Raw genomic sequence first — 17,023 nt, 5'->3', positions numbered from 1 at the left:
CACCCCAGTCCAACACTGGCATCTCCAAATTATGTCAAGTACATCTTTTCTTGGTTCAGGAGGCCATAACTGCACACTGTGCTCCAAATGTGGTCTCACCAAGACACTATGTTGTTCCAGTATGATTCCCTTGCTCCCTGTACTAAAATCCTTTTGTGATAAAGCCAGCATATTGTTTGACTTTGGACAAGGGCACCCAGTTCCTTTTAGACACTGATCTATCACCATTTAAATAACATCATGCTATTATGTTTGTCCTATCAAAGTGGATAACTTTACACTAAAATACTTAATATTGCGTCTGCCATGCATTTGCCTACTCAATCAAATTGTTTAAAATTGTCTTGAAGCCTTATTACATCCTGCTCACCACTGACGATGCTTCCTGATTTTGTGTCACAGCAGACTGGGAATATTACATTTGATTCCCTCATCCAAATCATTCATATTTGCATATCGTGAAGAGCTGAGGCCCAAGCATCAATCCCATGAGGCACTACCTTACACCTTGAAAAAGACCCATTTATTCCTACTCTCTTTCCTGTCTGCTAACAAATTATCAATTCATTCTAGTACATTTAGCAAACTATTTTTCATATTAGTGTCTTAGGTGGGAGTTGATCATGGATTTTCCGAAAATCCAAATACACCACATTCACTAGTCTACCTCATCTATTTTACTTGTTACACCCTCAAAAAAAACGCAAGTAAGTTTGTCAAACATGATTTCCAAGTTGACTTTGTTTCACCCCATTAATATGTTCTAAGTGCCTTGTATCAGGTTCTTTACAATAGAATCTACCATTTTGTTTACTATTGATGTTTGGGTAAATGGCCTCCTGCCTTTTGCAAATAGTGGGGTTACATTTTTCCACTTCATTATGCCAGGACTGTTGCAGCCCTTTTCTGATTCCTGATGAAGGGCTTATGCCCGAAACATCAACTCTCCTGGTCCTTAGATGCTGCTTGGCTCTGTTTTTCCATCACCACACTTCGACCACATTTGTCTTTGCTAAACATCTGCTTTCTAAATAGTTATAGAACTTGTTTATAGTTGTATTTATGAATGAGATTCTAGAAGGTTGTACAAGAGTGGCATTGACCATTTTCCTTTCAAGATTTTCTCTTTAATTAGCATATAAATATTACAGTATGTGAGGGAGATCTGTCACAACTTGTGTCCTGTTTGTTGGTCAGTCATCCCCTGTGCTTAAACTTTGCTGCTTTGAAGCTGGTCTACTTTTCCTTGTTTTCAAATTTCTCCATCATCTCTCCTCCCCTCACTATAACCTCCACTTGCCCTGCAATTGTCTGAGATCTCCTCACTTACCCACTTCTGGTCGCTTGCCAAATTCTGATTCTATTTGATTCATCAATGGTGGCTGTGTATCTTAGGATGTTTTAACATGAACATTACAATGTTCTATAAATGTAAGTTGTTTGTTGTAATGTGACTGGCTTTTTACAGTTTTCTGTAAGGATATTAAGTGACCTGTTACTATGGCATATATTTGGAATGTGTTTATAAGGCAATTAATTAGTGAGGAATTTTGAGGTAATTACAGTACTTTCTGTATCAGATTGGTCACTTCTAAAAGATGCTATTGATCAAAGTAAAAACACAGCATGAAAAATACCATCAACTTTCATAAACACAAGCTGCATTTTTTGACAAATTATTATATTTCCAGGCAGCCTGTCAGTCTTTAATGATTCAAAGACAGATTGATCTCATACATGAAAACAAATTATATTCCACAAGAATAGATGGAAAATATTTCTACTTTTATCTGATGGTATAATTCAACAATGAGCATAACATTTAATTCACTCACTCTCTCCTACTCTTTTCATGGTGCTGAAACATCTAGCCACTGAATAAAAAAAATGTATAGTGCAGAAAAATACACAATTTTTGTATATTACAATGGATCTCTATCTGCTCAAATACCATTTTGTGTATTATAATAGAATTCAAATGCAAGAATGATTGAATGAATGATTTATTCATTGTCACTTGCATTTTACAGTGAATAATACAGTAAAATACAGTGAAAAGCTTCAACAGTATCTTCAGTCCGGCACCATATTTGTTCAAATATCATAGTTTATGTATATCATAAATGAAATTTCTCAGTATGCACTTAAAACCCTTTGTTTATATATAATTGTATTTCTCTCTGTTTACCCAAAAACCCTACAGTTTATATTATTTTGGGGGGAGCTCACTGCACATGCACAAGTATCATAGTTTGTGAAAATTGCAATGGAACTTCTCCATTATATGGTCTACTGCAATTGTTATTGCTATTTAACCTTGTATGCATTGACTCTTTACGCCACTCAGTCTAAATAAGATGTCAAGTTCAGTTGGCTGAGTGCATAAAGTGTCTGAGTCATGTATATTCTTTTGATCTGGGATGTGAAGATGAAAAAAGCTGAAAATGAAAAAAAATCTCATCTTGTATTGAGTCTGAGACTAACCATGGGGCAGCTACTGAGAACATGACAAGCTTTTCTTCATTAATCTCCCAAAGTAAGGCTTCCATTGAAGTGTGGGTCTTTATTATTAGAAGTGATTGGGAAAATGGCATCCTTGTCACTTATCAGGGTGCTTGTTTGTGTGTGTCATTAAGACTCAAAAGAGTCAGCATGGATTATTCCCCAGTTCCCCCATCTGCTGAATATGGCATTCATAGTAATGTGACAATCATATAGCCAAACGTCTGTCAGAGGTAACTGATTAAAATTTTTTACTTTGCAGAGCTTGCAGGCACAGATTTAAATGCACATGACAGTGAATGCAGTTTTTTTGTCTGCTGTGCATGACTGGAATTTTTGTTGAGATTTTTATCACAGCCGGCTATTAGTTAAGTAGGGACTGTTTTGAAACCCAGACTGAAGTTAGTACTTGGCCCTGGTTCATAGCTGAGTGACTGACTCTTTGATCAAGTCATTCAGTGCAGTGGCATGTCACCATTAATCTGATCCCTGTCTGTCTCTCTATCTACATTTGGAGACTCTGTTTATATGGAGCTTTTCACTCCCCTGTGTATAATTCAGATTGATTACAGAGTCGTAGCTGATCTGAATTAAAGGGGAATCCTGTAGTAGTTTAACGTGTAAGTGACTGCTGCTTAAGCTAGACTGGTTTTCATCTGCACTTGAGTTTCAGTTCTCTATTCATATCGTCATTGTGGTTCTGTGAAACCAGAATCAAATTGGAAGTTCTCCTTGTGACATTGTTGATAAAATCACAGCCTGGTGGAGCAATATGAAACATAATGAGAACCCTGTATACTAGTTTGTTCTCAGTGTAGGGTTGCCCTTTCTGGTTGGTGATATTCTTAGAGTGTCATCACATGACCTACACCATCCAACCATCCCACCCCCAATATCCATATCAGAAAATGTAGAAAAGAAATACGATAGCCCGGTAGTTTTTCTCCTAGGTGTTGCCCACAGCAAAGTCATAGAAATTAATTGTTAATTCTTAGAGGCTTCGTGGTACTCTTGGAAGATTGAGGAATGGCATACCTAGCTGAGTTAGCCATCCCTAGCTGGGTTATGACAATAGCTCTTGGAAAAATTTGCCTTATCCCTTATTCTGATTCTTATTCATGTTATTCATGTTCCTTATTCACGTTCCTTATTCTGATTGCAGTGTCATGAACCTACTTGGAAGCTTGAATGTATACATTGATGGATGAATGGTTGGAAGTTGAACTCAACTGACATGCATGTCCATCATGAAGACTAAGCTGTCATTATTCACTAGATACTCTACTTGAAAAATAGTTATGTAAAAATGCTAAAACATCAAGAGGTTTTTACAACCATCTGAACTTGAGAGGAAGGACATGGAGGATGTCATATTACTCTTTACTGTGTTCTCAGAACTAGCCCTGACCAAAATAACCATGCTGTAGGTTTTCATTGTCTTTGGTATCACTATAACTCCCCAATACACCATGGAATCCATTGTGCACTATGATGTTACATTGGAATTTTTTACTCACTCGCCAGGACAAATTCAACTCCTGGCGCCAACAAATTATGAAGTGATAGGTAAGGTAAATGTAGCAGAACATGTTGGACACTCTTGAGTTCTTCTGAAATTTGGAACGCAGCCATTACCTCTAATGGCATCAAAGGGTGCCAGCCTTGAAAAGTAGTACTGTATTAGTAGTACTGTATTAGTGTCAAAAGGTTGATTTTATGAAATGCCTTAAAGAAGGGGAAGCAAAATAGTTACTGATGCAGGGAATTGCAAAGTGTGGAATCAAGAAAGCTGAAGACTTAACTCCACATCCACCCTATTGAAATATTTGGTAACTTTGGTACCAAACAGCTCTGTCAACCTTTCTCTAGTTTTTCCTTTTAGAGAGACAGGTCTGGCTCTTCCACTTATTGTACTGCTCAGTTAGTATGATTGCACTGCAAATTTCAATTGGTAACAATGATTTCTACTTGCAGTTTATTGTTTGAAGGCCAAAGTCCAATGATGTTAAATCAATGTTAAGAATGGTTGTTGTAACAATGCATACATACTAATCAAATCTACATTCCAGAAATCTACAGGATGTTCTTTCGCTCATATTGGTGTCATGATCACCTGTGAGTTATTTTATTATGGTGAAAAAGTATGACCTGTATCAAAGTTACTAAGAGTGAGATTCCAATACTCATATATATCACTGGATCAAGTTATTTCTGCCTTACACTGAGCTGCAGTAACTGCTTTTCAGGGGATTGAAATTACATCATCTAACAATGAAAGAGTCTTTGTTTGAGAAACACTTCATCTGCAGAATGAGTTTCCGAAGAGAATTGACTAAATATACTGAAACTAAGCATGCAACCTGACAAATGGCTATAAATCAAAAGTGAAGCTTTGTGTGTGGAGTTGTTGGCAAACAACTAATTGTACCTAACCCCACTCTTATCCTAGGTTACCTGCAATATAAAATTTATGGTAGCCTTGTGTAAGATTTTCCCTCTGAGCGTCTGATCCCCAATGTTAGGTCCAAAGTCATTCATTTGTAATTTTCCCAAAATAGCCAGAGGGCCAGCACTATCGTTCGGTTAGGTAATTAACCATTTTCTACACTGCATCATATCCATCTCTTACCATCAGAGAGAGACAATTGCTTATATATATCTTGAGGCACACTGCTTTGCAAGCAAGACAAGGCTTTGATGAATTACCACAGATGGTACAAGGATTACACCAATATCGTTGGCATCATTCTGCATCATATTCTAGCCATCTGGACATGAACTAACTGAGCTCCAAGCTCACTATCCAATTAAGGATAATGGGCAAATTTTAAAATGTCCTCAAAAACCAGGCAACCATTGTGGGTGAAGAACCCTTCCAAAAGAACCCTTTCAAAGGACAGCCTGCAGCTACAGGTGGAACCAGGCAGGCTGTAAGTACTTCCAACCCGGTCAGGAGCACCGGTTCCCCAATCTGCTCCTGAGACACTGCCTCCAGGGACTATAACTGTTCCCTGATACTTCCAGGTATGCTGGAATTTAATTAGTCTTCAGCTGTACGGCATTAATATGCAGATATATCTTTGCATACTCAGAACCCAAGCTGCAAATTATCATCAGTGCCTTCACAGAAGCATATGAGAGAATGGGCCTTAGGCTAAACATTTGGAAGACAAAGATACTGCTTGCTCCCATCATATCACACTCACTCCCAACTATCAAAATCCATGGCAAGTCACTGGGCAATGTGGATCAACTCCCATATCTTCACTCTGATTCGGACAAGTTGAATGAGTAGGCAAATGCATTGTAGATGAAGTATGATGTAGATAAGTTTGAGGTCATCCACTTCGGTAACAAAAACAGGAAGGCAGATTATTATCTCAATGGCAGTAGATTGAGAAAGGAAGTACAATGAGAGCTAGGTGTCCTTACTTACCGGTTGTTAAAACTAAGCGCACAGGTGCACCAGGTAGTGAAGAATGCAAATCGTGTATTGGCCTTCATAGCGAGAAGATTCAAGGAGAGGAAGATGTCTTTCTGTATTTGCACAGAGCTTTGGTGAGATCACACCTGGAATATTATGTGCTGTTTTTGTTTCCTTTTCTAAGGAAGGATGTTCTGCTATGGAGGGAGTGCAAGGAAGATTCACCAGACAGTTTCCTGGAATGGTAGGACTAACATATGAAGAAAGGCTGGGTTGCTTGGAATTATAGAAACCGAAGAATTATGGATGCTGTAATTCAGAGACAAAAACCGAAATTGCGAGATAAGCTCAGCAGGTCTGGCAGCATCTGTGGAGAGAAATCAGAGTTAATGGTTCAGGTCAAGTGACCCTTCCTCAGAACTCCACATGATTTGAATTATGCTTACTAGAGCTCATCAGAATAAGAGGAGATCTCATAGAAAACTGTAAGATTCTAACAGGACCAGACAGTGTGAATGATGGAATAAGTTCTTGACAACTGGGGAGTCCAGAACTAGGAGTCACAGTTTAAGGAGACAGCTTAGAGACTAATGCCAATAAGACTAAGAAGAAGAACAGACAAGGAGAGATTACTGAACACATCAGGACTGGCGGTCTGAACTGTATTTGTTTTGGCGTGAGGTGTATGACAGGTAAGGCAGATGAACTTAGAGCTTGGATTAGTGTATATAACTATGACGTTGTAGCTGTTACAGCGACTTGGTTGAGAGAAGGACAAGATTAGCAGCTTAATGTTCCAGGATTCAGATGTTTCAGGTGAGATAGGGATGCAGAAAATGTGGGGGAGTTGAGCTACTGATTAGACAGAATATCACAGCTAGACTGAGGGAGAACACCTTGGAGGGCTTATCCAGTCAGGCAATATGGGAAGAGCTCAGGGATAGGAAGCATGGAATTACCTTGATAAGGTTGTACGTCAGGCCTTCCAACAGTCAGTGGGTGATGGAAAAACAGATATGTGGACAGATCATGGAAAAGTGTAGAAATAATAAATTGTTGTGGTGAGTAATATTAACTTCCCCTATATTGACTGGGACTCCTTTGGTTCCAGGAGCTTATATGGGGGTGGAGTTTGTTAGTACTTCTAGGAAGGTTCTTTGAAGCAGTATGTAAATAGTCCAACTGGCCATATGAGACCTGGTATTGGGGAAAGAGCCTGGCTTGGTGATCAAAGTTTCAATGCGGGACCATTTTGGGAACAGTGACCATAATTCCGTTAGTTTTAAGTTACTTATGGATAAGAATAAGTGTTGTTCTCGGCTGAAAGTACTAAACTGGGGGAAGGGCTAACTATGACAATATTAGGCAGGAACTGGGGAATGTAAATTGGGGGCAGCTGTTTGACGGTTAATCCACATCTGGGAATCTTTTAAAGGCCAGTTGATTAAAGTTCATGAACAGTACATTGCTGATGAATTGAAGGATAAGAATGGCAAGATTCAGGAACTTTAGATGACGATAGAAATTATGAGTTTAGTCAAAAAGAAAAAGGAGGCATATGTAAGGGCCAGTAAACTGAAGACAGACAGAACCCTCAAAAAATATAAAATCAGGAAATAATTTAAACAAGGAGTTAGGAGGGCTAAAAATGGCCATGAAATATCCTTTGCAAACAGGATTAAGGAAAATCCCAAGGCATTTTATTCCTATAGAAGAGGGCAGCTAGGGAAAGGCTAGGTCCACTCAAGGACAAGGGAAGGAATTTATGCATTGAGTAGGAGGAAGTCTGTGAGGTCTGCAACGAATACTTTGCCTCGGTATTCACAAAGGAGAAGGGCATGATGGATGGTGAATCTAGAGATGGGTATGTTGATATAAAAAAGGTGTTGCGTAATTTAGAAAACCCCTAGGCCCTAATGAGATATATGCCAGAATGTTGAGGGAGGCAGATGAGGAAATTGCTGGAGTCTTGTACAAAATCTCTGTATCTTCTTTAGCCACAGGAGAGGTCTCAGAAGACTTGAAAATAACAATATTGTTCCTTTGTTTAAGAAGTGCAGCAGGGATAACCTGGGAAATTACAGACCGGTGTGTGGTAGGGAAATTATTGGAGAAGATACTTAGGGAGAGGATTTGCTCACTTTTGGAAAAATATGGACTCATTAGCAATAGGCGGCATGGCTTTGTGCAGGGAATGTCATGTCTCACAAACTTGATTGAGTTTCTTGAGGAAGTGACAAAGATGATTAATGAGGGCAAAACAGTGGATGTTGTCAACATTAACTTCAGCAAGGCCTTTGACAGGGTTCTCATGGCAGGCTGATACATCAGGTGAAGTTACATGGGATCTATGGTGAGCTAGTAAGATGGATACAGAACTGGCTTGGTTATAGAAGACAGAGAATAGCAGTAAAAGGGTGATTTTTCTGACTGGAGATCTGTGGTCAGTAGTGGTCCGCAGGGATCAGTCCTGGGATCCCTGTTGTTTGTAATACATATAAGTGAGTACGAGGAGAATGTATGTGATCTGATTAGTAAGTTTGAGGATGACACAAATATTGGGGGAGCTGCAGACAGTGAAGCGGATTGTCAGATAATATAGCAGGATATAGGTTGGCTGGAAACTTGGGCAGAAAAATGACACATGGATCTTAATCCTGGCAAATGCAAGATGATACATATTGGAAGGTATAATGCAGGAGTAAAGTATACAGTAAATGGCAGAACCTTTAGACACATTAGCATACAGAGAAATCAAGTTCATAGATCCACAGTTCCCTGAAAGTGGCATCACAAGTGGGTAAGGTGGTGAAGAAGGCAAATGCATGGTTACCTACGTTGGTCAGGTAAAGAGTATAAAAATTGGCAAATCTTGTTGCAATTGTATCGAACTTTAGTTAGGCCATATTTGGAATATAGCAAACAGTTCTGGTCACCACACTACAAGAAGAATTTGGAGGCTTTTGAGAGGACAAAAGAAGTTTACCAGGTTGTTGCGTGGTTTGGAAGGTATTAGCTCTGAGGACAGATTGGACAAACTTGGTTTGTTTTCACTTAAGTGTGGAAGATTGAAAGGTGACTTGATAGAAGTTTACAAAATCATGAGAGGCATGGATAGATTGGATAGTCTGAGTCTTTTTGCTAGGGTACAAATGTCAGTTATTAGGGTATGTAGGTTTAAGGTAAAAGGGGAATGTTTAAGATGAAGTTTTTTATACAGAAGGTGGTGAGTGCCTGGAATGTGCTGCCAGAGAGGTGATAGCAGTCGATACAATAGCAACATTTAAGAGGCATCTTGACAGATACATGAATAGGCAAGGAATAGACCGCATAGGTGCAAAAGGTTCTTAGTTTAGAAAGGAGTCTTGTGTTGGTGCAGACTTGGTGGGCTACAGGGCCTGCTCCTGTGCTGTTTTGTTCTTTGTTAAAATACTTAGGACTGAGATGAGGATACATTTGGGTGAACTGTGGAATTCTTTGGCACAGAAAGTGGTTGAGGCCAGAATATTGAATGTTTTCAAGAGAGAATTAGATATGGTGTGGCATGGTGGCTCAGTGGTTATCACTGCTGCCTCACAGTGCTAGGGACCCAGGTTCGATTCCAGCCTCAGGCAACTGTCTGTGTGGAGTTTGCGCATTCTCCCCGTGTCTGCATGGGTTTCCTCCCACAGTCCAAAGATGTGCAGATAAGGTGGATTGATCATGGTAAGTTGCCCATAGTGTCCAGGGATTTGCAAGCTAGGTAGATTAGCCATGGGGAAATATGGGGTTAGGGAGATAAAGTAGAGGTTGGGTCTGGATGGCATGCTCTTCAGAGGGTCAGTGTGGACTTGATAGGCCAAATGGCCTGCTTCTACACTGTAGGAATTCTAAACAATATATATTTTTGGAGCTAAAGGGATCAAAGGGTATGGGGAGAAAGCAGGATCATAGAGTACTGAGTTGTGTGATCAGCTGAGTTGTGTGATCATATTAAATGGCATAGTAGGCGACCAGTTCCACCACAGAACACACCAGATGGCCTCCTTCTTTAGAGACCGCAATTTTCCTTCCCACGTGGTTAAAGATGCCCTCCAACGCATCTTGTCCACATCCCGCACCTCCGCCCTCAGACCCCACCCCTTCAACCATAACAAGGACAGAATGCCCCTGGTGCTCACCTTCCATCCTACCAACCTTCGCATAAACCAAATCATCCTCCGACATTTCCGCCACCTCCAAACAGACCCTACCACCAGGGATATATTTCCCTCCCCACCCCTTTCCCCCTTCCGCAAAGACCGTTCCCTCCATGACTACCTGATCAGGTCCATGCCCTCCTACAACCCACCCTCCCATCCTGGCACCTTCCCCTGCCACCGCAGGAACTGCAAAACCTGCGCCCACACCTCCTCCCTCACCTCTATCCAAGGCCCTAAAGGAGCCTTCCACATCCATCAAAGCTTTACTGCACATCCACTAATATCATTTATTGCATCCATTGCTAACGATGCGGTCTCGTCTACATTGGGGAGACTGGGCGCCTCCTAGCAGAGCGCTTTAGGGAACATCTCCGGAACATCCGCACCAATCAACCACACCGCCCCATGGCCCAACATTTCAACTCCCCCTCCCACTCTGCCGAGGACATGGAGGTCCTGGGCCTCCTTCACCGCCGCTCCCTCACCACCTCGGAACACTTCAACCCCAGGGCATCAATGTGGACTTCAACAGTTTCCTCATTTCCCCTTCCCCCACCTCACCCTAGTTCCAAACTTCCAGCTCCGCACTGTCCCCATGACTTGTCCTACCTGCCTATCTTCTTTTCCACCTATCCACTCCATCCTCCTCCCTGACCTATCACCTTCATCCCCTCCCCCACTCACCTATTGTACTCCATGCTACTTTCTCCCCACCCCCTACCCTCCTCTAGCTTATCTCTCCACGCTTCAGGCTCTCTGCTTTCATTCCTGATGAAGGGCTTTTGCCCAAAACGTCGATTTTGCTGCTCCTTGGATGCTGCCTGAACTGCTGTGCTCTTCCAGCACCACTAATCCAGAATCTGGTTTCCAGCATCTGCAGTCAATGTTTTTACCTGGAAGAGCCAAACAGCCTGTGTTTCTATCAGCCTTCTCTTAGCAGACAATGACAAGAAATGCACATCACCTTCAGTGTGCCAGTACAGCCTTTGGATGTCTAAGGAGTGATGAGTTTGATGACAAAGACCTCAAATCCGATACCAAATGTATGGTCTGCAAGGCAGCAGTGTTGTGTCTGAGATAAGAATAATGTACAGCAGACACTTCAAACCTGTTGAGAAGTATCAGCAGTGACTCTGCAAATTCCTGCCATCCACTGGCAGGCTAGACGTTCTAAAATCATGCTGTCTTCCCAGTGTTGAGATATGGTTTGCCGGTAGCCAGCTCCATTCGGAGGATCACTTTGTCCACATGCCTGACACTAGATTTCCAAAGCAAGTTCTCCACTCAGAGCTTCATCATAGCAAATGGTTACCAGGAGGGCAGAGGAAATACCCTCAAATATGTCCTCAAAACCTCTTGGTAAGATGCAATATTCCTACCATTTTGTGGGAACATGTCACAAGCCTGCTGAAAATAGAGAAGAAACCTCCACAAGGTGCTAGTTTGAATGTCTTCACAGTTCTGGATGGAATACCATGTGTGAACAGCAGAAGGAGCAGCATAGTCTGGAAAATGGCATTCACCCGGTTCAGCAGACACCACTTGTCCCACCTGTGTGCAATTTGGGGATCCAAAGTTAAAGAAAATCATCCTAAATTCAATGGGATTACCTAGGAATGGGAAGAAGATTATAGCTTTACTAGGTCTCTAACAGAGTGGTGAGTGTGTGAAGGTAAAGTGGAGCATCTGAATGTTAGACATGCATCCTGTTATCGACCAGACCAAACCGCCTCAAAATATATGAAGAAGGTAGCCTCGATCCTAACATTTTCTTTTTTTAACAGCAAGTGCCAGGCATTGCATTCCAGATGCAATCCGATTGGTTAAACTACCAGGCTTGAAGAAAACGCACTATATTCATATACGAGAGTTAAAATACAATGAAAGAAAGAATTGAAATAATTTAGCTCTATAAGAAAGCTTAACAGAATAATAGATTATTTAACTATAAATACAGCAACCTCACATTTAGAGAGCATCTTTCACAATTACAGTGTGCCCCAATGCACTTAACAGCCAATGAAATACTTCCAAACTGTAGTTGCTGTTGTAATGTCGGAAACATGGCATTTGTGTGTAGCAAGATCCCACACATGGCAATGCCATATGACCAGATACCTATTTTATGAGGAGGTATTGAATTAAATATAAATATTGACCTGAGGAAACTGTGGATAACTGCTGATCTTCAAAATATTACCATTGGATATTTTACATTCACCTGAGTCTATCTGAGACAGTTAAAACTTTGACTTAATGCTTCACACAAAAGTCTCCACTTCTAACGGTGAGTTGCGGAATTTCCATTGTTTGGAGTGTAAGCCTAGATTTTTTTTTGATGGATTTGAGCCTACAACCTTCTAACTCAGAGGTAAGAGTGTCCCCACAGTTGGTAAATATGTGTTAAAGCTCTCTACCAGGGTCAAAGAGTCATACAGCATGGAAACTCATCCACGCCGACCATGGTTTTTAAACTAAACTAGTCACATTTACCTGTGTTTGGTCCTTATCCCTCTAAACCTTTCCTATCCATGTTCCTGTCTGAATGTCTTTAAAATGTTGGACGTGTACTTGCTTCTACCCTACCCATCTGCACAATTGTGTATTGTTAAAATATACTGATGGGGTTGGATGAAGAAAAGTGTGAGGAATAGAAACATTTTAAGGTGCCTCTAGCTGCTCCTTCCATACATGCACTGTGTGAAAACATTGCCCCTCAGGTCCCTATTAAATCTTTCCCTTCTCACTTTAAATCTATGCCTTCCAGCTTTGGACATCCATATCCTGGGGAAAAAAACCTTGGCTATTCACCTTATTAATGCTCCTGCTATAGGAAGGATGATATTAAGTTGGAAAGGTTGCAAAAAAGATTTACAGGGTTGTTACCGCTACTGAACGGTTTGAATTATAAGGGGAAGCTGGATCGGCTGGGCCCTTTTTCCCGAGAGCTGATGTGACCTTGTATATATTTATAAATTGGGAGAGGGTTAATAGTGTATGTGGAAAATCATGGCAGTGATCATCCCTGCTATTTTTTTGATATTTTCTTGATGTACAAGGTTTCAAACTAGAAACGTGTTCAGCAAAAGTGACTCCATTTATTCTTCTTTATGGCATTTGAAATTTTGAAGCAATGCTATTTTATTATTCTTCCATTCCATTCAAACAACAACATATTACAACAAAATGTCTCTCAGCTCTTCACATGGTACAATTAGTTTTGTTAAGTAGGAAAATCTAATTAATTCAGTTAGAATAATAGAATTGTACAGCCAAGCCATTCATTCCAACTTGGCTGTTGAAGGATTTCTTCAAAAGTGCAATTAAACTAATATTGCAGCTGTAATTTCTACATTTCTGTTTCAGGTGCAAGATATCTGCTTCAGCCAGGACTGTCGCTGGGTAGTAATTAGCACACTCCGGGGCACCTCGCATGTGTTTCCAGTAAATCCTTATGGCGGACAGCCCTCTGTCAGAACGCACATGTCTCCTCGTGTGGTAAATCGCATGAGTCGATTTCAGAAGAGTGCCGGGCTGGAAGATATAGAACAGGAGCTGTCGACCAAACAGGGTGGGCGCTGCAGTCCAGTAGCTGGTCTCTCAAGCAGCCCCTCTGGGTCACCACTTCACAGTGAGTATCAAATCTTTTGTTATAAACCAGGAGATTGCATTCAAGCAGTAGTAAACTTTCTTAACCATCAGCCTTGAAGTTCCTTCACGCTTTTATTATCAGATCTACACCAACCAGATACTTACAAAGTACATGGACTGAAAAATGAATATTTCTGATAACAAATGAAATGTGTTACCCTGTGTCTTTTCTGTGAGTGATAGTTTAATCGGTTCACTATTTTTTCTCTCCTATAATTTATTTTCTCATACAAAATGTTAATTAGTTAATTCGAGACCAATGAAGCGTTTTTTTACAATGCATTATTTTTGGGCCCAAAGTTGATGTTGCTGCAAGGCATTGTGAACCCCATTATGATACACCATTTATTTGAATAACAGTTTTGCACTTTGAAGTGGACTCTTTCCCACCCACATATGGGTGCATCGAGAATCCTGGAAGCTTGGCTACAGGGAGACCATTGTTCTGCATATATATGTACAATAACTTGGCAATGGTTTTTGGCAAGCTATGTTCTGTGCAATTATTTCTTTTTACAGTTTAAGTTTCTTTCTCTTCCAGTACTTTCTCTCATTATTCTTGGTCACTGCGACATGGTTCTATATGGCTTACTAGTGTTTACAGCACAGAAACTGACCATTTGACCTAACAGGCACCTTAAAATGTTTCTATTCCTCACACTTCTTTATCCAACCCCATCAGTATATCATTTTAACAATACACAATTGTGCAGATGGGTAGGGTAGCATGCAGGGATTTCAATTGCATGATTAAAGTGAGAAAGAAGATATTTGATTTGATTTATTGTTGGTGGATTACAAATACAGTGAAAAGTGTTGTTTAGTGTCGGAACTCTCCTGGTGCCATCTTAAAACACAGAGAATAAACCAAAGCACAGATTATAAAGCCAGAAAATAAAACAGCAGAGTTCATCCTCTCGTCTTATCTCAATAAAGTTAGGTGGTCTTTGGAACAACTCCCACTTCTAGTTCAACCCTGGGCCTGGATTTGGGCTCCTGCACACCAATGCCTCGAGTCCCTCCTGTTAAACTTAACACACTATTGCAACTGCATTTCACCACGTCGCTGCCACTGGAAGAGTCGCCATTCTCTGGTACCATTTTGCTTCCACCAACACCGCTGCCACCATGAGTTCATGATAGACCAACCTTGTTGGTGTAGCTGCCGCCGCTGCTGCAGGGTTCTGCAGTGGGACCGAACTTGCTGTTATTGCTGGCTCTGTGTCAGGCACCTGGGCCTAGCTGTGGACCCGGAGCCTTGGCTCAGCTTGCGAATCTGGAACAGGGGATTAAGCCTGTGAACTGCTCGCTCCTTGCTCTCCAGGAGACCTCAGGCTTGGGTGGAGTCATGTCCGCCTTGTCCTGGCGTTGCTGCCACTGCCACTGGATGCCTTCTACTTGGTCATTAACTTGGCCTCACTGCTCCCTGGGCCTGTGCTGCCATGCAGGGCCCACTTTTGAAGATGCCACTTCTGCAACCGAGGTGAACAGGTAAGGGCAAAAATGTGTAAAGAAAAAAGTGCAAAGTTAAAAAGCAAAACTAAAAAGAAAATAAAAGCGGACAGAGTGGACAAGCCCTGGGCTCAGTAGCCCACATGCTGCTACTCTGCCGCTGCCATCTTGAGATATCATGAGGCATTTACAGATGCAATGGCATTTGGATGTTTTATTCAGACTTGTTGATACTTTAGGGCTTATGCTTTTAAACCCTTTCACTTATAGCTACACATTTCAATGGTTTGTTTTTATTGTCTTGGTTTACCAGAAAGGCTTTGACATAGTTGCGCCATCTGCTGCAGGATAGCCTGCAAACAAAATCTGAGTAACAGTCATGCTTCCTGTAACTGTAAGATGTGCAAAGCATTACCTCCATGCTACTAGATTTCTCCAGGGAGTCATGTTCACAAAGCAATTGACCATGACTGGGTTTGCAAATACCTAGATAGCGAACACTTTACAGCAAAAATGAAGCATCATGTAAATATGGCACATAACTTTCAGCAAGTGGGAAAGTAATGTAGGTAGCAACTAAATGAGAATACAGCCGTCCAAACTCAGTCCTATGTTTCGAAACATCACTATGCTGTTAGCATCTCCATGCAGTATTTCAAAATGTCTGAGTTATTTGAAGAGAAATCTGGCTGTTTGGTTCTTAGCATTGCTAGAGTGTAATTAGTCAAAATTTGAGATCAAGCTGATTGAGAAGACATTTGAACAGATTATTTAAATTGTAGTCAAAGTTATAGGTTTTAAAGAGAATCTGAAAGGAGGAAGAGATGGAGATAGGAAAATTTAGAGAGGGAATTCCAGTGCTAATAGCCGAGGCAGCCAAAGATATGGCCACCAATGGTGCAGAATTGGAAATCAGAAATGCACGAGAGATCAGGGCTCCCAGCTACCAAGGCTGTCCCTGAGATCACAGCACCAAGGAGGAAGCATGCTGGAGCAGCCTCGGCACCACTGGCCAGATCCAGAATGTCGCTTCAACCAAAACCACCTCATAGCTGCCAATACTCCAGCTGCCACCACAGCCAGGAGGCTGTCCCAACTGTCAAGGACCAGCACCCATCTCAACTTCAGGGAAAACTAAAATTTTTTGTATTCTTTCCTATTAATCAAGGCATAGCATTTGAAAAGGGAGGTTTTGCTGGAACTGTATAATACGTTAATTAGTCAACACCTAGAATATTGTGTGCAGTTCTAGAATTCTTATTATTAGAGAGATGTGATTGCATTGGAGACGATGCAGAGGATACTGCCTAGACTGGCGCATTTTAATTATGAAGAGAGGTTGGATAAACTGGGATTGTTTTCCTTGGAGCAGAGGACATTGAGATGGGACATGACTGAGATATATAAAATTATGAGAGGCATAAAAAGAGAAGACAGGAAGAAACTTTTCCCCTTGGTGGAAGTATCTGGCATAGATTTAAAGTAAGGGGCAGGAGGTTTAGAGGCGATGTGAGTAAACATTTTTTTCTCCCAGAGGATGATGGGAGTCTGGAACTTATTGACTGTAATGGTGGTCGGGGCAGAAACCCTTATAACACGGAAGAAGCATTTATGTGTAGACTTGCGATGCCAAAGCATACAAAGCTATAGGCCAACTGCTGGAAAATGGAATTAGAATAGTTAGGTGGTCATATCTGATCAGCAATAGTAATGATACTAATAGTAATTTCATTGTTACATGTGTATGAAAATTCAGTAAAATATGTATAAATAGCCATAAGCTTGTGCCATTTTAATTACATAAATTATATAA

The 17,023-nt window shown here is 41.0% G+C and overlaps 1 protein-coding gene across 4 annotated transcripts in view; it reads left to right on the top strand.

Moving 5' to 3' along the window:
* The window catches only part of bcas3 (BCAS3 microtubule associated cell migration factor), a 1,192,206-nt gene that overhangs the window by 467,707 nt on the left and 707,476 nt on the right, over positions 1-17,023 (top strand). For all 4 annotated transcript variants that reach the window (XM_072590043.1, XM_072590044.1, XM_072590042.1 and 1 more), the window contains one exon: positions 13,474-13,738. In XM_072590043.1, coding sequence (XP_072446144.1) covers positions 13,474-13,738 — 265 coding nt within the window. The remainder of the gene's footprint in view (positions 1-13,473; positions 13,739-17,023) is intronic.

Source organism: Chiloscyllium punctatum, chromosome 19, assembly GCF_047496795.1.
Source record: "Chiloscyllium punctatum isolate Juve2018m chromosome 19, sChiPun1.3, whole genome shotgun sequence".
NCBI classification, from domain to species: Eukaryota; Metazoa; Chordata; class Chondrichthyes; order Orectolobiformes; family Hemiscylliidae; genus Chiloscyllium; species Chiloscyllium punctatum.
The sequence above is the reverse complement of the archived record's forward strand: the minus strand, read 5'-3'. Positions and strand labels throughout refer to the sequence as shown.